Source organism: Garra rufa, chromosome 1 (assembly GCF_049309525.1).
Source record: "Garra rufa chromosome 1, GarRuf1.0, whole genome shotgun sequence".
NCBI classification, from domain to species: domain Eukaryota; kingdom Metazoa; phylum Chordata; class Actinopteri; order Cypriniformes; family Cyprinidae; genus Garra; species Garra rufa.
Window position 1 is genome coordinate 57779508 of NC_133361.1, and position 22948 is coordinate 57802455.

Below are 22948 nucleotides of genomic sequence, written 5' to 3' on the forward strand. Positions count from 1 at the left end.
CGTGACTCCAGACATCCGTCCATGCATGTATAACATTGAAAATCTCCCAATCAAATAAGCAGCTTGTCCATCATCTGAACATAGGTATGAGGGGAATGACAGTTTAATAAATAGCAATAAAGTCTTTAACTTGTGACAGAAGCATATTATAACTTTGTGTACATATCAGCACCTCTGTATACACATGCACACGTTCTCGCATCCAACACACGTATACACATCTACAGTTATCACAAATGCTGGTCAGCAGTCCATGGTATGGTAACACACCAACGTTGGCGTGTTGTAGTCCAAACACACAAGTGGTTGACTGCGTCTTCATTGGTCATAACATCTCTCTTAGCGTTCCGAATCAAAGGAACAATTTCTCATGATGCATTGCTGGTTCAGATCCCTCTGTACTTCATTTGGCTCGTATTCCTTCAATAGCTTGGTAAGCCAAACGTCTAAACTTTTTTAGCTTCATAAAACGTCTGTTTTCCGCTCTTTGAGTTAGTCTTGAGTGCTGGGTAAGTCCACATGTGGGCTGTCACGTTTATTTAGTCCATTCTCTCCACTTTGCCGAGGATTTTGCCCTCATACATGGGCAGAATTGTGCAGTCGTCCCAGACCTCCTCAAACACAGCACCGCACTCAAACTCATCACTGGCCTTTTTGAAGTAGTACCTGAAACAGAGCACATGTATGGTCAACACACTGCAGCATTCATAAATGTATAGCACTACAAGCTTAAAGGCTTAAATGGGAAATACATCACATTACAGAAGTAAAGTGTTTCAAACACTTTCGTACTTCAAATAACGCTACTGCTATACTGTGTTGCACTCTACTATATGGGGGACAAAGAGGTGCTTTAGCCTAAATTAGAGGGTCTGTTAAACACTACCACCCATCTACCATCAGGCCTCTGGTGTCTAATTGGGAGCTCAGAGCAAATGACGGGGATCTTTCACAAGGGTTGACATTTTTGGGTGCCGTAGAGTCTACTCTAGCTTTTTTCATTACCACACTGCGATGGGATGAGTCTGGGCTTAATCTAGTCTTTGACCTTGACGGATGACCTCTTTGCCTCATTTCTATTATTCGATTTGTCTTTTTCCTTCTACCTCTGATGCACTAATGATCTCCACCTCCTCCAGAAGGAAGAGAAAACAGTGGGAGGGAAGGGAGTGGTGAGGTCTGCCTCAGTAATTGGCTTTGTAATGGAAAATGCCCCCTCTTACTAACTTGCGCTGCGGTGCATGCTAGGTTTTTACAAGCAAACACCACCAAGTCATAGAAACAGTGCACATAAAACACACACAGGAATAACCATGACTCAAAACAACAACCGACAAGAACAAAGTTGCTTTTCTTCTTTCAATACGTCGGAAACAATCCATTGTTCTCCCACTGCCCAAACCCAACTTCATAAATGAGGGACAAACTAGAATACTGCTACATGGCACATAATTACATCCTTATTTCTGGAGAATAAGCTACATCCTCCTCCGCAAAATCTTCAAAAGGGAAGCATGGCTCTTATTTGTTCGAAAAAAGAGAGAGAGGGAGAAGAAGAAAGAAAAAGAGAAAGAAGTCTTTCCATTGGAACATGTTTTATATGGCAAGATTTTCTCTTCGCAACATCTGGCACCAATATCGTCTGGCAACTCTGGCAGTACTGTTCTTTGTTGAATTTCTGCCATGTTGAAATGACCCAACTACACACATTTTCTGCGATTAAAACCATCAGCTTTGAATTCTCTTTTCCTTTAAAATGTGCATGGTGAGAGTGGGGTCTCTAACATAGGGATATTTTGACAATATTAATGTAGAATACATGCCTCAGACAACAAGCCATCTGATAAAATAAGGTTATCTATATGAACAACAATGCAGCCACATGGAGCATTACAGATTTTGGTCAGGGGGCAGTTGAAAGCTATCACCAGCGTAGTTACCAGTAAAAGTTACTCAACTTTTCTGGTGTGCTTAAAATGGGCTTTTATGGAGTCAACATGCACAAGGAAAACCACCAGCGGCCATCTGACAATGCCCCATTCAAATAAAAAGGCCAACACAAAGAGAGGCTTTGATATAAATGAGAAATAATCATTAAAAAAACTGACAGTCTTATGTAAACACACACACGCACACACACACAAACGTATGAGAGCAACGTAGCTTGATACAATTGTTGAAAAATGTGTGCAAGTCTTTGTGCATCAAATGAAAGGCCTGGGCTTCAAAGAGCTGCTTATTAAATGTGCCTTAAGATGAAATCAATACCAGATGTGACCAAACGGCTACAGTTAAAATTCCCTCATTCTTTCTTTCTCTGTGCACCCACCCCTCTCTCTTTCCTGTCGTCTTAACTCCATACTTGCTGCTGATGTAAATAACTTATAGTAAACACCGCAGTCTTGCAGAGACCATCACAACTAGTGTAAAAACACATCAACAAATACCTTTCTACTAAACAGCAATCAACTACCAAACAGGAATTCTTTTGTCAAAATTGATTATACCTGTAGTTGCCTTTTTTCCGCAGTTGCTCCTTAAAGTGTCCGAGTGTGAGGCTGTGTGTTTTCATCATCCTGCGGTATGGGATTTCCTCACCACAAAAGAAGTACGTGACCACTGTCTCCGACCCCAAACTACTGTGGCTACCTGACATCTTCTTGAGATCTTTCGTTCTGTAAAGACAAACACAAATGTAAATATCATCAATATTAACTAAGACTACACTAGATGGCATGCACAACACATTCTGTAACACAACAGGAAATATTTAGGGTGGGACTGCATTTTATCCATCAGGATTATATTTGATGTAAGCATGTTAGAACGCTGTTATTCATGTTTTTTTTTCCTTAAACAACCTTCACTATTACTATTATAGCTTAGGATTAATGATTAGAAATTTAAGAAGATGTTAAGAGTGAGTCAATAACTGACTCAAATGTAATGCTGTAATGTAATGCTATCAGAGATGAGTGAAGAGAAATATAGTCAAGATTATCCACTAGCCTCTTTTTTTTTTACTTTGTAGTGCTACTTCAGAAAGCCCCCCCATCCTTACACTAGAACTGAAGGTCAGCCAATTAAAAAAAAAAAAAAAAAAAAGGTTTGCCATCAGGTGGCCAATGCTCCACACTTCAAATACTGGCCAGGGCCAGAAACCAAAAAAATAGAACAACCAGGAGTTTCTTAAGGAACAGAAAGACTAATGGCTGCTAAGCATTGCATACATGTCATTCATCAATGAAAAATTAACTAAAGTGTAATGATTATGAGGAGAGATACATACTCGTCTGTTTGAAGCGCTGAACTGCCATTCTGCACAGGCACTGGGTGACTCTTGTCTCTCTGAAGGCTTGATGTTGAATGTCTGTGAAGTGGAAGCCATACGTCAATATAGGCATCAATCATTTTTTAGCAATGACTGACATACAGGATCTTAAAGTCTGGAACTCATACCTCTGTTTAGAGGGTTTGGAAACTTCTTCCAGGCGTCTACGGGCCTCTTCCAGCTGTGCTAGGGTGTTGGGAGGGGGTAGAGGTGGCATGGCAGGGTCCTGAACGAAGGGGTGCGCGGGCTGGTGGGCACGGAGATGGCCACTGCTTCCGCCACCTCCCCAGGTGTGTGTGCGTGTGGGATCCAAACAGTGCGACTTCTTTACATTTTGAGTGCTGCAAGAACAGACAGTTTGACCATGTAAGTACAATGCAAGTACAAACACTCACAGGAATCAAGGTGGGCAGACAGTAACCATCAGTCTTTACAATGCTTGTGCAATTCAGTAATGAAAAGAGAGTGCTCAGTCCCTAATCCTAACCAAACACTGGTGTGCAAATGCCCATGCACAAGAATTTTCAGCAATTACAACATAGACATGACCACAGAGTTGTGATACAGACCTGTGGGGCTTGTGCTTGGTTTGTCGGTCGCTCTCCAGGATCCACTGCCATACGTTTTGAGAGCGGTCTGTACTGTCAGCTGGCAGCTGGAGGAGACTGCTCTCCAACCCTTCTGTGTTCACCTCCTCTCCAGATTTACACAGACGCTTAGATAAAGAGCTGGAATGCCTAGCAGCAGAAAAAGAAAAATCAATATCTATAGACTCCAGGATGCCACAATTAATAAGCAACTAAAGAACAAAAAAAAATAAAAAATTTGTTTACCCAAAGGCCACTTCTGCAGGGCTGCCACACTGGTCTCTACCCAGACTCCGGCTGCGGTTGTATGGGGCGGAGCAGCATTCTGAAGCTCCATGGCACAGGCACTGCACCCGCTGGGTCGCCTCCGCCTCGATCTGCTCCTTGCTTTTGGGCCCAGCATGGTGATGGATGTAGTGGTGATGGATGTGCTTGGTTGACTGTCTGGAGATGAAGGTCTTGGCTGGCATGTATCCGTTCACAGAACCAGTCTGCGACCTGGTGCCGGGACCTCCCCGAGGCAGGGGGCGCTGTTCAGGTGAACGGGACCGTGGGGAATGCCGCAACATTCCTGGAGACTGACAGCCAGGGGTCTTGAGAACTCTAGAAAGGTGCTCGTCCAGGATGGCCTGGGGGTCCTCCTCACAAGAGCCAGGAGGGAGCAAAGGCAGAGAGTGGGATGCACTGCTTCCAGACACCTCCGATTCATCTCTCTCCTCCTCCTATAAACCGACACAGGAATGCAATTTTACAAAGAAATTCTTGTAAACAGTCTGTTTGCTTGAGATGGTTCAGCAACAAGAGAATTTCACACTCCTACCCAAAATGTTCTGTAAATATATGCTTCTCTAAATTCCTCAATAGAGGAAGTAACTTTCAAAATGTTCGATTTGACACAGTGACAACATTTTTAGAGAATTTCAGCAATACCTCCTGAATCTGTTGAAGTCTCTCTTCCAGGGAACTCATGGTTTCCTGTTCCCGCTTTAGACGCTCCAGTCTAGCTATCAGCTGTGCTGCAAAGGCTGCTGGCTCCACGGGAGTCATCTCCTTAGGTGGCCGCCGCGTCCTCTGCAAAACCAGAGAGAGATACAGATTAGCGAGAAGACCAGACAGGACAGGAGGGGTTGATTTCTACAGCTGCCCTCCCTGCATAAGTCTACTGCCCATCCAACCCACACACACACAAACACATGCCCCACACCACTGGCATGGGCCGCTGCCGGCATGAGCAGTTGGTCACGCTCTAAGGAGCCTCGGCTTGTTCCCTCTGTAGTGCAACCAAGCCATCAGCCCGGCCTGTGAAGTCAGGCAGCTTCAAAGAGCCCTCGTCAAATATCAAACGCTCACCAGGGGCGGCAGGGACACTGGCTTTACATCTAGCAATAAAAGTCACATATCGACAGGGGGAAAAAGGAGGGAGGCAAAGGAAAAAAGGAAAGAGAGGGGGATTAAAAGAAGAGAAAGTAAGATGGCGAGATGTGTGCCGCCACTAGAGGAGTCAAGCGGTGGGAGATCAGAAGCACAGAGGTAATTTATTCCCCCCCCAATGACAGCAGGCACCTTTGAGCTACAGTAGTCACATTATCCTCCGTCCCCATGTGTGCGTCTCACACAAGGCTTTTCTATCGCTTTCTTATTATTTTTATTATTATTTTGTGTCCTGCCTTTCTTGATTTGGCTTCCTCTTTCCATCTCTTTGTGAAGATGATGAAGGGAGAGACGAAAGAGAGAAGAAAGCAAGACGAGCTGCTGGTGAGACTTGCAGCGGCTCCAGGCCCCTGCTGCCTAAAAGTAGCATCCTGGGAGAGGCAGCCAGTCATTGCCAAATCAGAAGGTAAATATTACAAGCTAGAAAAAAAGAGAGAGGGCGGGAGGGAAGGAGACACAGAAAATGGGAAGTCTTTCCAAAGCAGAATTTAAAATTGTTTGTGCTTGTTCTTTCTTATACATTCAGTGACAGGCAGAGGGGAAAAAAAGAAAGAGAAAGGAGAGTAAGAAAAGATAAGGAGGCATAGGGAGGGCGAATACAGGTTTGTTTGACTTGCTTAACAAGTTGTCTTTCCATACTCTCTCTCCAAACACTAACCAACCATCTCTCTTTTTCTACTTTGAGGGAGGCAGAGAGGAAACGAGAGAGAGGGGGATGGAGGGTGCTGCTGGAGGAATAAAAAGGGTGCAGCTCGGTTGGAAGTTGTCACTTCCCTTGAAGTCAGCCCCATTCATCCGCTGATCAAAGCGCTCTCAGAGAGAGACAGTTGATTTTGGTGCCCCGGGATAAAACAGACTCATTTAGCGCGGTGTGGCAGTTTATTAAGAGTCATTATCCCAGAAAGAGCACAACAACATGAACGGTCCACAACTGTGAGTGGGTAACACTTTTTAATTGGGGGTGATGTTGGAGTCGTGTGTGTGTAATTCAGAAGAATGGCGAGGACACTTACAGGGAAAGGAGGTAGAGTCACTTGGCCGTTCATCCTCATGTTGCGCTGCATCTCTCGTTGTAATTGTTTTTTACTTCCCAGCTTGTAAGGAGGGATAGCATCTCTGTTAAGACACACAGAAAAATGAAGGTTATTTAGTGCCCAAACTCACACTCTACAGTCAGACACATACTGCACATAGCATCCATAGAATCTCAACTCCTGTAGACATACAGTTCAACACTTAGTATGTTGTTGAAATAATGGCCCAGAAAATGATACACTCTCACCCTGTGCAAACTAAAACCGCAAGCCCCATGACTTTCCTTTCAATATCATCCAAAACCCAAAATTCTTCATCTTCCTCCATGTTAGCCGTGAGCATTCCAGAGTGCTGGTAACAGCAAGATCTTTCTCTGCTCTCTTGCCCAGCACAGACGCTGTGGGGCTCGCTCGAACTCAAAAGGCAGCAGCACAAATGCTACCACTAATGCCAACGCACAATCAAGCGTCGCCGCTGTTATGACACCTATATGATGTTACCAATTACAGTAAAGGATGGCTTGTGTTTCCATAAACACTCCTAATCCATCTAATCCATGGCAGAACGTTCGTAAACCTCCACCTCTTCAATCTCACCCTTTCTTGCCTCTAAAGCCTGACATCTTTCTCATCCTCCGCTCAGCTTTTTTTTTTTTTTTAAAGCCAGGCCAGTTTCCTTTGCTCTGTTCTGACTCTGAAGTGTATGACCTAGCCCAAATGCAGTTTCCAGCACGTCTTTGAAAGCTCACAGTCATGCGCATAAAGCCGTCGCTCCAATCTTCATTTGGCAAGCGCTCGGCAGTCAGCCTCTGATCTTGCGCACATCAAAAGGCTGGTTTGTAAGATAAGGTAATGTTTGAAGTCGGCGCAGCGGCATTCCCTAGCGTCCAAGTAAATCCATAAATAAGATATAAGCAAAATTTCCCCCACTTCTCCTCCCCTCCCTCGCTCCCTCCCTCTCTTTATCTGGAATTCAGATTCTGATTTAGCGCCGTGCCTTTTAACTCAAATAAAAACGCAGCTATTCCAATCAAATCAGCCTCCAAATAAAGAACACAGAGCCTGTTTTTCCCATTGTGTATGCTACTTCAAAGTGGCGCAAATACAAACAAAAAATGAAATAAGAAATGCAATGGCTAAATATGCGTTAAATCACTGGACAAGAGCATGTAGATAATTCTTTTTTTTTTCTCAGAACAAGTGAATGTTGATTAGCTTTTGTTTCACACACTAATTTAAATTAATGTTGTAACCTTGCAAGTACTATGCTGTGGTTTCAACTATTAAAGAAATACCTTAAAGCTAAGATGATCAAGAAGCTGTTGCACATTTTGTGAAAAAAGAAGCGCTGCATGGCTGCGCCTATCAAAATATTAATCTTTAGTTCAATCAGCCCACTGTCCATATACACTCGCTGTGTTTGGAGCTTTGGGGTGTCACAGGCTGGCTGTGCTTTATGGGAATCTCCTATTCACTTGTGCAAGTAATTTTCAAAGCAGCCAGCCACCCTCTTATCCCTCTAAGCTCCCGGGGCCTAACAATGGGCTGAAAGCGATTCAGTTAAGCCTTTCATCCAGCATGCACTTTATTTCTCACTCTCTGCACTTAGCTATGCACTTGCACAATTGCCTCTGCCGCAAACACAGAGGGGGGAGGGCTGCTTTCAGGCAGAGGTGGGGTTGAATGGGTGGTGTATATGAGTGTCTGGGGGATGGGGTCCCAAACACCCTAATCCCAGGTGACCTGCTCTTGTGCTCCAGAAATGGCTAACCTCTCAAAGGCCTAGCTGACACTGGATCCCCCTGGTTCCAGCCCTGGCGGGCTCATACCAAACCTCCATGCGAGTTGAGATTCCTTTAATTTACTGCCAAAGCACCTCAATGAGTGTCTTATAGTCCACATGGCGAGTTAACCCCCACCCCCTTTTCCCAGGAACAATGGGGAAACCAATAAATAATGACTATGTCTTCAGTGACTAAGTTGTGCAAAGTCTAAAAAGAAAGCCATTGAAGATCAAAGCTTTATAGGAAAAGAACATGGGCAAAAGAGGAGGACAAACTTGCCAGTGTCATTTCCTGTTGAGGAATTTGCAAACATTAGCTTCAATTAGCGCATAGAGGAAGCACATTATCAGAGGGCTCTTCTCTTGGGTCCACTTCTTTCTCATAGCTCAAGAATCCAGTTACGCAGTAAAAACATCTCCAGCATATTTAAAAGCCAATGTATCACCTGCAATCTGTACCATCTCATTATCAGCCACAAATGACTAAATAAGTAAACCCAATGTCTGCTAACAGCCAGGGAAAGATGCTAGTCTTTGACCACAGTCTAGAGATACACAATTTTTAGGCATAATCTAGGTAGGCAGTTTGCTATGCTATGAAACAGGAAAAGATAGTAATATAGAGGGTTCCTGAAAGGCACTTACATACTACTGTCCGTCATGGACATTGAGTCATCCGTCAGGGCATCACTGGAGACCTCGCTGTCGTTGGCACTGGTGGCAGGGGCAAAACTATAACCGGACGCAACACGATAGGGGTTTCCAGGGTCGCTGCGTCTGTAGGACCTACAGGAACAACAAACAATTTTGGTGTGCTGCAGTGGTTACATTTCAAGGCTGGTAACTAAAAGGTTGTTTGGTTGATTCATGAACTCACAGTTCAGGCCCCCAAACCTGTAGGCCCAAACGTGTATCACTTTCCGCTGCATTCTGAGCTTTGCCACTAAGGATCTACAGCATGCAAGAGCATAAACTGACTCAATCACTTTCAGGTAAACTAATGTCATGGCATGACTTGAACAACTTGGCTAACTTTTGCCATCTCAAAATTGATGCCTCCAGTTAATGGGACAACATCTGAAGGTAACTTGTTTGGCATCTTAACTATTGAGGTTTTTTGCGACCACAGTAATGCAAGAAAGCATGTCAAGAATGAACAACGAGATCACACGTGTACTTGCCTAGACTATGATTCTGGATTAAAAAAGTTAAACGGTTAAATAAACCACAATTTTGAGAGTAAAAGGGGTAAAAAAAAAAAAAAAAAAAAACATTATATTGCAAAGGCAAAATGCTTCTAACATGGCTTCCCCTTATGTTTGTGAAAAGGGTCCAGCTATTTTTACTAGTCTTTTTTCCTTCATGGTGGGGGGGAAGAACTCAAGCTCAGTTTGTCTTTTCTCTACTCTTCCCTTTCATCTCCCATGCCCCACCTCCCCCCTGCGGCAGCCCGGTGAGGGCTGATCAGGGGGAAAGTTAAGTGAGCAGCACATCTGTGTGAATTGCCAATGCCACTTCCCCTCAGTGGAGCATATCTGGGGCCTTTTGTCTAGGCCAGGCACCCCGTTCCTCACTTTACCTCCCCCTTCCAAACTTTCCCGTTTCATGTCATTCCTTCTCTTGTGCTCTTTCCTCTGCTAAGGGCACCTCCTCCACATACCCACCCAGGCCACCCCTCCCTCCGATCTCTCTCTCTCGCTCTCCATACTCCTCTCTCCTGCTGTGACACATTCCTGCTCCACTGGAAGAGGAGGAGGAGGTAGAGAACCTGAGCCGGGCCGAGAGAGAGAGAGAGAGAAAGAAAGAACATGAGAGAGCGGAAAGAAAGAAGAGAAGAGGGGGGAAGGAGGGCCTCCTCTTTATGAGAATGCCTACTGCCAGCAGCGCTGTGAGGGGAGACCCAGCAGGACTATAGCCTACGGCCCCAACTCAAACCTGACCTTTGGAAGCTCTCGCTCAGAGTCAGGTATTTAGCACAGCTGGGTTCACATTCTTCCCTCGCTCACCCCCTCATTCATGCTTTCTTTCATGAGGTGCCTCGCCCCCCTCTGTCCTTCTTTTCCGCTCGCTCAAAAAGTGTGCTTATTCTCCATCCGTCGGGGTTTTTTCCTAGATAAAAGTGCGAAGAGAGGCAGTTGAAATCAGAGGAGAACGGTGGTAAATAAGAAACGGAGGAGATGAAGGCCACGGTCTCTGTGACTCACAGAGGAACCGCTGCTGTGTGTTGTTTTGTGAATAACTTGATTCAGAAACACAGAAAGGGAGAGAAATAAGTTCCACATGCTTCAGATGAACAAAAAAGTGCCCCGAGAGAGAGGGAAAACAGACTGCTCAAGGAGCATTCTTCAAAAAGAAATCAGGGAATAACATCAAAAAAGAGACTTTGCTTACTCTCGTCTGGTTCTTAATCATCTCCTACATAAACAACCCGACAAAGATAAGCAGAGATGAAACGTTCTGTCACCTTCTTCAAAATCACCCTCCCAACGGGCCGTCTTTGAGACGGATAAACATTTGTCTGGCACCACACCTTGATGGGTCACCTCATTCACAACCTCAAGTTGTGTGACGGCTACTAATTCATCAAACCAGATTTCCCCTTGGTGTCTTGTTTAAACCCAGACAATATACTTTTTTGAACAACCAAACCAACAGCTCGTCAAGACATCTAAAGGTGTCAAACATTACAAAGTACAGTAACAGAGCTGGTCTAAACGAGACTGTTTCAATCAGAATAAGCAAAACCTTGCGAGCAATTTGATAAAGTGCTTTGTTTTTTTAATAGCAAAGCAAAAACAAAAGTTTCATTTTTGCATCTGTGACATTTTTTATGTGTGCCACTTGTTTTATCCGTTTGACGGCTGAAACCAATTTTGCATTGTGAACTAGCCTTGATCCTTGAAGATGATCCTCTAACGGCGGAAGAATTTCAAAGCAGAGGAAACTGTGTGGAGCCAGCAGAGGGCCTGGTGCTAGACAATATTTACATGAAAGGAAGAGCTGCTCTATTGATGTTTTTTTCCCCTTCTTTCCCTCTCTCTCTCCCTCTCTCTCTGCGTAATGCAAGCCAGGTGAGAGCAAACGGCCCCAAACTTGCAAGAAAAGGGCCTCTCATGTTTAATGAAAGAATTCAAGTGCGATAGCTGTATAAAACTAAGTAATAATAAACTTGAAAACTTATTACCAATTTATTAATTTGCAATTCTTCTGATGAATTAATCCAAAATGACTTCACACACACATCAAGAATTCTTCTGGAGTAACCTTATATTTAGTGTCTTACTCAAGGACACAAACAGTGATAGCCTACAGATCAATGAATCTTTGTGATGTTTTAACCTACAACTTTCCAGCTACCACACTAGATCTTTAAATCACTAGGCTACACCCCACATGATACATGAATCAGTACAAAGCATGCAGCAGTAGGAACTTTGTTGATTTATAGTGGTAGCATACAGTAGTCAGTAAGTGATAAAGATTTTTTGGGATATCTCACCTGTAGCCCTTCTCCAACGCTTCCACTGCACGAAGGGATGGAGGCGACCGTAACGCTTTGGCAGACAGTCCCACTACAGTGGCCAAAGCTTTGGCTTTAAAGTCATTACAACTCCATTCTTCCTCTTCATTTAAAGTCGGCAAGTATCCGCAAACCAGTTTTAGACCTCCTAGTCCGTTGGGATTCACATGACTTGGGTTCTCGCACCCGGTTCTGACATACTCAAGGTATATGTCTGAGGTCAAGAACATCTGATAGGCATTCTCCTCCATAGATGTCTGGATCTCCATTTGAGCCTGATCAAACATTGCAGAGTCAATCTGCTGACGCTTAATATTATCCCTAATAAAGGTCTTAGTAGCAGGTTTAAGCTGCTTGGCCACAACGCTGTTGTTCTCGATATACCGCTTGTAAATGGCTTTGGCAACTCTGTGTGTTTTGGTATCCTTGAGGTCCATTTGCCTGAAACCATTGCAGGCGAACCAGAAATCTAAAGTGTCCTCGCATTTCTCACGTTCAAGATACGCGCGGAACAGTTGAGCACCGTCCTGGTCCCCAAGAAGAAAATGCAAAGATTTGGTCCACCGGGCAAGAGGGGAGTCCGGAGATGCACTGCCCTCAGGTTCCCCGAGTCCATCATCATCCCTCCTGGTTGTGGAACAGCGAAGATCAGCCATAATAGTTTTCACAGGATCCTTCGGTCTCATCATGGCCAGTTTGCTGGGATGGTGGCATGTTGTCTCACCCTCTTCCCCTGGGACCGGTGGACGTGGGTCATCTTCTCTGAAGCTACTGACCATAGGATCTGCTAGTGTCCTATTCATGGCTCTAGCAGCTCCAGCAGCAAAGCCTTCAGTGTGAAGCTCAGCTGTAATCTCCTTTCTCTCTTAAATCAGCAGGGGAGCTTCTCTCTGAAACACAAAGTATTGATCTCATCAAAACCAGATCCGCCCCAAAAACTTCAAAAGAGTCACTTCAGACACGTATAGCTCTACATTGTGCGCGCTTGCTGAGTACAATCAAGCGACCTGGTTTAAATTCAATGTAGGCACTATATTAGATACTTAAAACTTTTTAAATTGAATCATATAAAAAACTAAATCGTTATTTATAAGATTACATCTTTCTCGTTCTCATCACCCTGTAGCGATGGAGAAGGCAGAAAAAAAAGAGGATAAAAGCTCCTATTAAGAAAAACTGCGATTTTGATCGTAAAGAAATCTTTAAAAACATAATTAAAACTATAAAACATCCTGTACCCGACTGTATTTTTAAATAAATATCTAAATAGTAATAATAATAATAATAATAATAATAATAATAATAATAATCAGTCCTAACTAAACTCCAAGTTTCAAAAGAAGACAAAATACTCTGAAAGTGAGTTTTAAAACGGCGACTTAAACAAAAACCGAATATCGCTTTACTGTTCGTAATGTTTAATTAAGCAGAAAAATGTCGCGTAAAATTCGACTTGTGACGATGAAATCGAATCGCAATGAAACCTACAATAACGTAAATCCATTTAATCAATGGTATGCTTACTTACAGTATATCCGTACTGTATAGACATGCATTATACCATCATTTAGTTCACACTGACCGAAGTAATCGCTTCACGTACATTAAAACTACATACACATTTATTATAACAAAATAATAATAATAATAATAATAATAATAATAATAATAATAATAATAATAATAATAATAATAATAATATAGTACAAAGCTACACTTCTGATGACATAAAGGGTCTCAAAAGCATCATAGAAGATACAACGGCATCGAAACACATAAGTCTAAAATGCACATTAAGACAAGTCTCTAAACTATTCGTTCAGTTTTAAAAGACTAATCAAACGCTTAAAGTCGACCCTTACAGATATAAAGAGTGATCGCATCCAATCCATGAGAAATACGACAAAACATGCAGCATTCAACTTCAAACCCCTCAAGAAAAACAAAAGTATGAGATCACAGGGGGTGAAGTCCCGTAACACTATCATGAATATTCTTTTAAACACAGCCAATCTAACCTCAAAACAACACAATAAAAAGAAAAAACACGAAAACACGCGTTTTATGTAATGTCTATCAGATATAGTGCTTTTCACAGCGACACATGACTTCAAAGTCGGTAAACAGCACATCAAAGCAATAGCATGGGGCCAGCGCTGGGAGAACACACACACGTACACACACACACACACACACACACACTGCTCTAACTCACCATCCATCCATGAGTTCAGTCCCGAAAGTCCCAGTTTTCCAACAACAGAACAAATATATTCCAAAATATATCCAATTGTACGCAGTCCTCCTGTCCTCTGATGTTGTTTAGTGTCAAATGCAGATTTTAGATTTTAAACGTAAACTTCCTCCCGTAAAGAGCACACGAGATCCCTGTATAGTGTGTTTGAATGTGCTCTGGTCTCTTATTCCAGTGTGGACTGAGCTCAGGGTTTAAGAGCGGACATCAAAGAGCGCAGCCGACCGCACGGTCCCGACAGATACATACACCACTATTTCTCGCGTTCCGGCTTTTAAACAACACAGATCGCTCCAAAACGCTCGAAACACATATATTTATTTTTTTATACAAGCCGTATCGAAGCCTCTAACCCTAACGCTCTCAATGAGTCGCTGTAAAGTGCCCGTTCGCTAAAGTCCGTCGGAGAAAAGTTTCAACTGAAGCGCAAGGACCTTATCAAAGCAGAGAGATCTTGAGCCGACTCCCCTCGAGCTGTGGAGCGTCAGGAGTAAGTGATCTGCAGCGCCGCGATCCTGCTGTTGCTACAGAAACTTTAAAGACACAGGCCGCTTTTTCCTCTGAGGACTCACAAGTTAACCCCTTCAGTGCTATCTTCATAGTTAACCCATTCATTTCGGCAATCACACATAATACAGCTGTAAAGTTTGCGATTTAAAAACCTGGAAGAGAATTAGCCTTTTTGAGCCACGTGTTCCCTCTGGATTTTCCTTTGGGTTTTTAGAAAAACTGCTTTATGAGTAAAATATTGTTTTATATAATAGTCACACCTCACCTGAATTAATTATTAAATATTATTTAAATCTATAAATATAAATCTTAAATATATCTTTAAATATTATTATTTTTTCTTTTTTTATATAACAAGTAGCTGATATTTCAGATGTTAGGAAATGAAGGTAAAATGAAAAAAAAGTAACATTACATTACATTAATTTACTAATTTTGTAAATCCAAAAACCACCACCCTAAAACCCATACAAAACTCCAGAGAGAATACATGGTGAATTACCCTTTCATTTTTGGTGTACAGTTTGATGTTGTGACCAAACAGCATAGTACAAACTATTCAGTTAAAGTGTTTTTTCTGACAAATTAAGGACTAGAAACTAGGATTTAATAGTTAATTCAAATTTAAATATTTCCACATTTTATCACTTATTACTTTTATATTGCTCAGCTCTAGTGTTGTTTTCTTTCTTTATTGGAAAGCAATAAGAATGTTTGACCAACTATTTTCCATATGTTTCCAAGTTAACTACTGCTTTAATTAAATGTCTATACTGATATTTATTTTATATCTAAAAAAAAAGAGTAATGTAGACATATATGTTGACAATTAAAGGAATAGTTCACCCGAAATAAAAATTCTGTTTAACCATTACCGTTCAAAAGTATGGATTTCTTTCTTCTGTATAATACAAAAGAAGATATTTTGAAAAATGGAAATGTTGTTATTTTTTCTATGCAGTAAATGATCTTCAAAATATCTTCTTTTGTGTTCCGCAGAAGAGAGCAGCGCATACAGGTTTTAAAAAACATGAGGGTGAGTAAACGATTATAAACTTTTCATTTTTAGGTGAACTACTGCTTTAAGACACAATGGGGTTAGTTAAGACAGCACAAAAGTTCGAAGTAGGTTACTTTACAGTATTAGTATAGTTAAAAGTCCTTCTCAACTAAAAAAAGTGAAACTACCAGAAAAGCTTGTCCTGCATTTTGAACTAGTGAGGGAGGACGTTCCACTGATTCCACTCATGATACTTCAAAGGCTTGAGCGCTTCCTTTGATGTTCTACATTCACTTTAAGGAGCAGGATATTATAAAATACATGCATTAGTGCTAAATGAGATGAATTTAAAGAGCAGATGTGAGGCTTTGTATACATTGCTGTCATACTATGGTGAGCAGAACATAAAATACATTTTAGAAAATAATCATTTTTAGAACAAAAGATTTTCAACACAGTACTAATCTTCACAGTACGAAATACTAAATCTTCCACAATAATCAAGTGTTTTGTCTATAGTGGAAGTAGTCCACAAATGAAACATAAATTGTAATTCTCTATTCTAATAGGAAGTCTCTATTCTAGTAGGAAGTCATTGTCCAGGCATGATTATCCAGGATGTGCCATTTACAGGCTCGTAGAGATTGGACAACATTACAAACTAGCTTGATGTGCAGTTGCTTATTACTGATCCGACCCAGTAAAACCTGTTTAATAACTAGTAATTAGAAAAAAAAAAAAAAAGCAAATTCCAAAAGGAAACACCAGTGCTGGGCTGATTTGAGTGGAACCTGTGCACATTTTGTAAATACCTTATAAAGTTGACAGCCAATGACCAAAGCCAGTTTTTTTATTCCTGTATGGTACTTGCTGAGTATTCATTTTGGGGCGGCTAAAGTGAGTGCGTCTGAGAGCGTCTGCTGCTCTGTGATGAACGCTGTGATCAGTAACTGCTCTCAATGACTGTATTGTCTGCCTGCTCTTTCAGCTCAGGGCTAAACTCTCAGCAGTTTGCTTTGAAGTGATTATCCCTTTATCACAAGCCAGAGCAAAGACTTTAGGGAGAACAATGGAAAATGAAAGCAAGTAGGAGGCTTATGGCAATTATCACAGACGTCCACCAGGAGTGAAGTGTGAATGTCCACTTTGTGAATGTCTGATGTGAGTGTGTGTGCAGGGGTCGGGGGGAGGAGGAAGGCATAGACACAGGGAGGCAAAAGAAAATGAGACAGATCATGATTTGCATGGCATACACAGCGCAATGACCATGCTTTGGGAGGAAATTCTGGCTTAGGCAAATAAACAAGACCGGTCTGGGACAATATAATTAAAGGTACAGTGCATCAAGAAATTAAAGTTCTCTCATCATTTACTCATCCCGTCTCTTTCCAAACCCATTTGATTTTCACAAAATGAGATATTAAACAGAATCTCCAAAAGGCTCTTTTCCATGCAATAAAAACATAAAGTGACTAAAAGAAGCATAAAAGTAAGTACAATAACAGTAATGTACATTATATTCCAAGTCTTCTGAAGTCATGCGTTAGCTTTGGGTGAGGAAAAGAAATCACACTTCTGCATATTCAACAAATGTGACAATTACGTATTTAATAAAAACTGAGATATGACAGACTATAATCTGACCATTGACTGAAGAGTTTGACTAAGCTATGTTTAGATTTACAAATTAAAAGTGAAAGTTGAGATCAAATGAATTAAAATTCAATCCAAAAAGCTTAATGTTTTGCATTTTTAGTTCAGCATTGTTTGTATGGCTTCAGAAGATTTCTTGAGACGTTACCCCCAACACTTTGCAGTGTTGGGGGTAACGTAATAAGTTACGCAATCAGAATACTTTTCTGAAGTAACTAGTAAAGTAATGCATTACTTTTAATTTACCTTTGAAAAAACTTTGGCGCTATTTTATAGATGTCAATTAAAAAGTATTGCGAAATGATGGCGTTTCTATTAACCAATGTTATGCGACTAAAACTTAATTTTTTCCTCTCTCGATAAGTCATGGCAACGTTTTTTTGTGGGAGTTTTTGCACAATTGGCACGTTTCCATTAGGCATATTTTCAATTCACAATTTCAATTTGCGCAATTTAATGGTTAATAGAAACGCAGCTACTGGCAAACTCAGATTGATGCAAAATTTTCGTTAAATAACAAAAAAAATATGTTTTTAATGTTAATTTTATTAACCAATGGGTTTAATGTTGACCTTCGACAATCCAAACTATACTAATAAGCAAAATGACTTTTGAGAAACACAACATTTATGGTTTTTATTGCTGAAGAGTTTTGAACTTTCTTCTTCTGCTTCCAGTTCTTCATACAATCTGAACTGGCAGCACAGCTGAAAGATGAGAATAAGTAATGAAAAAGTAACATAACGCATTTCTATTAAAAGTAACGCAACTGGCTACTTTTTTAGGGAGTAACACTATATTACGAATATTATAATATATTGTAATGCACTACTTTTAAAAGTACTTTCCCCAACACTGCGTTGTTGTATGGACAAGAACACATGGGTTTATTCTGCTGAACTTCTCCTTTTGTGTTCCACAGAAGAATGAATGTCACACTGGTTTGGAATGACATGAAAGTGAGCAAATAATGACAGAATTTTCATTTATGGGTGAACTAACCCTTTAAGTGTGCATGAGTCAAAAGAAGGGATGACTGGACCCAAAAAGAGAAAGAACTCTTAGTGTAAGTGCAGTCAGCAGAATGGGCATGCAGGGTGCTGGAGTAGATACAATTAAAGTGTGGCGTTAAGATGGACTTTGAAGTTAGACATGGTGTCTTACACCCCTCCAGATGAAGAGAGCAACAATTCAGCTGCTTGTTATGGGCTTTTAAGAAGATCTTGTTAGAAATGGGAGATTTGAAGAAAATAAACTTGAATTTCGTCCTGGAATGGCCTTTGAGGTGATAGCAGCAGTGGGACGCTGTCAGGAACATGCTAGCTATTTGAAGCTGGTTTAGTCTTCTGCCAATGAGGATGGGGAGAAGGGGGTAGGAGAGGGTTACTGAAGGTTATTTATCAGCATTTTTTGTTTTGTTTTAATCCCATTTTGCGCATGACTTTAAAGTCAAACAATACATAGAAACAATGTCTGATGTTCTCTCTAATCCCTTTTTGGCCATGAAAGGAAGCACATCTGTAGAAATGATTTTCATTTCCTCTGCCAGCGGTAGGGAGCAGATGAAGACATCCTTAAGGTTCATCCTCATCCTCTTTATTTCTTCATTTGTCCAGGAGGGTTACGGCCACAATCAAGATCAGTTTGTTTCTTCCATATTGTGATGTACATCTAAGTTTAACAGACCTGGTTCTATAGACCTTATGCACCAGAGAAACAAGTGCACAGCTATCTGTAGCATTTAGTCTTAGAACGTTTTTGCAGTTAAGATGTGGGCGTTGCACTCAAAAATGGAGGCAGCTCAACGTGAGCTTGGAGGGGCAGGTTTATGCGGAGTAAGTTCTTGGAAAAGTTCTGCATACATCACAAGAGAGATGTCTGTTGTTTTCACTGGATGTTCCAGTTATGACATTTCAAACATACACACGAATGCATCATTCAAAATAAGTTCTATGACATGCATTTAGAAAACAGGGTGGATTTGCATTTCATGCTGACATTACATTGATTCCAAAAAGTTGCTATCAAACTGCTGGTGAGTATCAGACCCTGGTAACATTACTGCAGGTTAAAAAATATACACGCCCCCTCATTTTGTGTCACACCACCACTGTGTGGGAATGAAAGCACAGGACATAGGGAATCTCACTGTGTATAAATGAAAAAGATCCATTCCTTACTCCAGGAGGTCAGAAGCTGCCATTAGACTGAACATGACAATCTTTCTGGAGCGCTGATCTAACAAACCAAGCATCATGCCTTGTCTCCCATAAAACAACACTGCTGCAAGTAGTTCATCCTGCTTAGTATACTGCTAGCTATACTTGTGAGTTTGACTTCCACACGGCAAAAAATCTTTTTCTTAATTAAATTTTTTTTGTCTTGTTTCCAGACAAAATATAAAAAAATTCTTAAATCAAGAAGGATTTTCTAGATGAGTAAAAAAAATATTGTCTTTTTTTCAGAAAAAACTTTTTGCATTTTTGCTGTTAATCTACCAATAGGGTAAAAAAATAATCTTGTTTTCAGTTCAATTGATTTTTTTTGCTTATCCCATTGGCAGATTATTTTGCTCATTCTAAGCAAAAACTCATTTTGACTCGTTTTTTTCTGAAAACAAGAGAATTATTTTTACTTGTCTAGAAAATCCTTCTTGATTTAAGATTTCAGACATTTTGGCTGGAAACAAGACAAAAAATCTAAGTAAGAAAAGCATTTTTTGCAGTTGTGGAAACACTCACTAATAGATGTATCCCCTGTAAGTTACTTAAGCATGATCAAATTAATAGAATGTCAATTTTGTTATAAGGACATCATTAGTTTGTCCCAAATCTGCCTGAAATGGATTATATACACAGTTGCAATGTTCTAATTTTTACCAGCAGCTGAGCTGACACGGACTCTCTAAATTTAAAACCATATGATCATGTTGTCTAGCATGATTTGAGGATGTTCTAAAAAGCACCCTGTGCTTCAGTGGAAGCGAGAACATCTGACCTGTCCAAAGGAGTTCACATGATTAATGTCACTTACAATCTTAAAAAATAAAAGTGCTTCACAATGCCATAGAAGAACCCTTTTTGTCTAACTGGTTCTGTAAAGGACCTTTAACATCTGAAGAACATTTCTGTTTCACAAAAGAAAGAAGGTTCTTCAGATTATAAAAAGGTAAGAAAGAGATGGCTCTTTAAAGAACCTTTGGCTGAATTGTTCTTTGTGGAAGCTTAAATGGTCCTTCTATGGCATCGCTGTGAAGAACCTTTTAAAGCACCATTATTTTTAAGATCGTGCTTGATTAGTGACCTAGAAATAATGCAGTCTTAACTTTTTCTTCTTCTTTTCATATTATAATATCCCTTGTTTGTTTGTTTTCCCAAAATGTCATATTTTCAGTGTGTTCTCACACATTTGGGCCCCACTGCATATGAACATTCTAAGTCTCATGACAGACACTGGACAGCAAAGCATTTTAATTGGATTTGTGTATAAAATAGTCCTCATCTGGGCCATTATATGGACCAATAATATGGTATTTCCTTTGCTTTCTTAAACAGCAATGTAAAAACATGGTCATTTCATATATGGCTCATATTGACAACTGCAGACAGACAGACTCACACACACACTCATAGCAGCTTTAACATGACTGATATGACTGCCAGACTGAGAACAGTTCTTTGTGTCACAATGCTACACATCAATATTAATGATGGGAAACAGACAACTATGAACTCGTCTGGCCTTACACAAATAGAGCGGAAAAAAGGAAACCTGTCCTGTGTACATGGAACAGAAACTAGTCTGACAGAAAATCCATGAGAGACAAAGGAAACGAAAAGATTGTCACACACATTTACACTCAGACTGTGTCATTGTCAGACTGCATCGGCAGCTTCCCTTAATACCACACTTCAAAAAGTCTATGTATCCCTGCACACTGTGATAATGACACAAAATGTTATGCTGGTGTTGAAAGTAACATAAGCAAACAACCAAACACTGAATAAAAGAGGTAGGTTATAACAAGGCATGTCATGGATTATGAAGCTGCCTCAGTACATGCAGGGGCAGAGAGTTTGTTTAAATGCAGCTGTGGATATGCCTGTGCAATCATTAAACCACATCGTCATCCTGGGACAAACTAAAGACATCAGCTGCTCTCTATCCTCATTCACCTGCACTGGAAGGTCTACTACTCTTAAGGTCTATGAATCATGTGAGTGGCAAACTATAATTTTGAGTTCTCTTTTGTGTGTTAGTTTAGTTTAGGATTAAGGGATCTAGATCTTTGCTAGTTAACAGTGAGAATATGTCCTTAAAATTAAGTGCTACCAAAGTTACACACAATCTTGTCTATTTAACTCATGTAATGGCTAAAACGAAAATATAAGCATGACACTACACAGACAACAAGTAGAAATAACCTGAAATATTCAGGTACAGGTACACTGTAAAAAGTAATTTCTTATCTACTAATACATTAAAAGTATTCCTTACTTATTTTGAGTTCAATTTACTTAAGCTATTACGTTTTGTTAACTTCATTGAATCTGTAATCTGAGGAACATTGAGAGTAACTATGCAGCTCAGAATTACTGACTCCTAGAATGCATTGGGGCAGTTGCTTTGTTTTATTGTTGTTGTTTTTATTTGCAGATTTTATTTGCTGTCTTATGTTAGTAGTAGCACAACAAAAAGAGCAAATAAAATAGTTATTGTTACAATTAATAAAAATAAATCAAATTGAATTGTTACCATTGTTGTGTTTATTGTGCTGAATGTTTTAAAAGCAATCTATTTACTACTTCTCTCTTTTTTGAAATCAAATAACTGTGATTTCATATTGCATCAATAGAAAGAGAAGTTCCTTTGTGGTTACTTGAATATTTTAAGTAAATGTCACTCAAAACATATTTAAGTAAATTGTTTTATTTGCCTTGAAATGAGCTGTTACCTAATAATACCTAGTAAGTATAACAACTAAGTAAAGATAACCAATTATATCTAAGTAAGTTAAACTGTTGGATTTTACTGTGTAGTTGTTCCAAACTGAACTGATTACAACCAGACTGAGAAACCAAGGGCGTGACTAACCTAAAATAATATTTTCTTTGTGAGGATCTCTCCAAACGATCACTCATCAAAACATTTGTACTTTAAACATTGACAAAATATACTGTACATTTAAGCATGGAAACACTGGTGTAGTTTCACCCCTTTTCTATTAACTGACAATAATGGAAAACCTGGATAGCGATTATAAACAAACAGTTTAAATGTGTTACATAAATATAGTATTATGTAATTAAAAGACTGATGAAGTGATGTTGAGGCATGCATGAGCAATATTCCACATTAAAGAGAAAGTGTAAATAGTTCAATGTCTTAGATCATGTTTGGTTCAGATCCAAATGAAACATAACAAAAAAATATGCAATGCAACAGGCATTACATTCCAACAGTCTGTACAACTGACTGATTCCATGAATATTATGATAAAGAATAAAAAATGACTCAAAATGCTTCAAGTTCAGAATGACCATAATTAAGAAATGAATGCACTTTAAAGTCACCATGAAATCTAAATTATATATATATATATATATATATATATATATATATATATATATATATATATATATATATATATATATATGTGTATACATACTGTATATTTTAAATTGAATATTACAATCTTTATTGTAAATGATTTATCCATGCACATTGTTATTTTTCTAAATTTATGTGCCCTCATAATCTTAAATTAAAGTACCTTCCCCAACAAATCTTTTCTGATGACGTATAGGTACATTGGCGCGACTTCCTCTTTCAACAACCTTTCATT

At 40.0% G+C, this 22948-nt stretch overlaps 1 protein-coding gene across 1 annotated transcript; it reads right to left on the bottom strand.

Moving 5' to 3' along the window:
- Positions 1-228: 228 nt before the first annotated feature.
- axin2 (axin 2 (conductin, axil)) lies at positions 229-14345 on the bottom strand. Its single transcript, XM_073843286.1, has 11 exons — positions 13902-14345; positions 11666-12576; positions 8812-8952; positions 6363-6465; positions 4849-4989; positions 4165-4640; positions 3901-4068; positions 3460-3672; positions 3290-3370; positions 2508-2675; positions 229-666 (listed from the first exon to the last, which is right to left on the bottom strand). The coding sequence occupies exons 2-11, from the start codon at positions 12487-12489 to the stop codon at positions 540-542; spliced, it is 2442 nt and encodes an 813-aa protein (XP_073699387.1). The 5' UTR covers positions 12490-12576; positions 13902-14345; the 3' UTR covers positions 229-539.
- Between the last annotated feature and the right edge of the window lie 8603 nt (positions 14346-22948).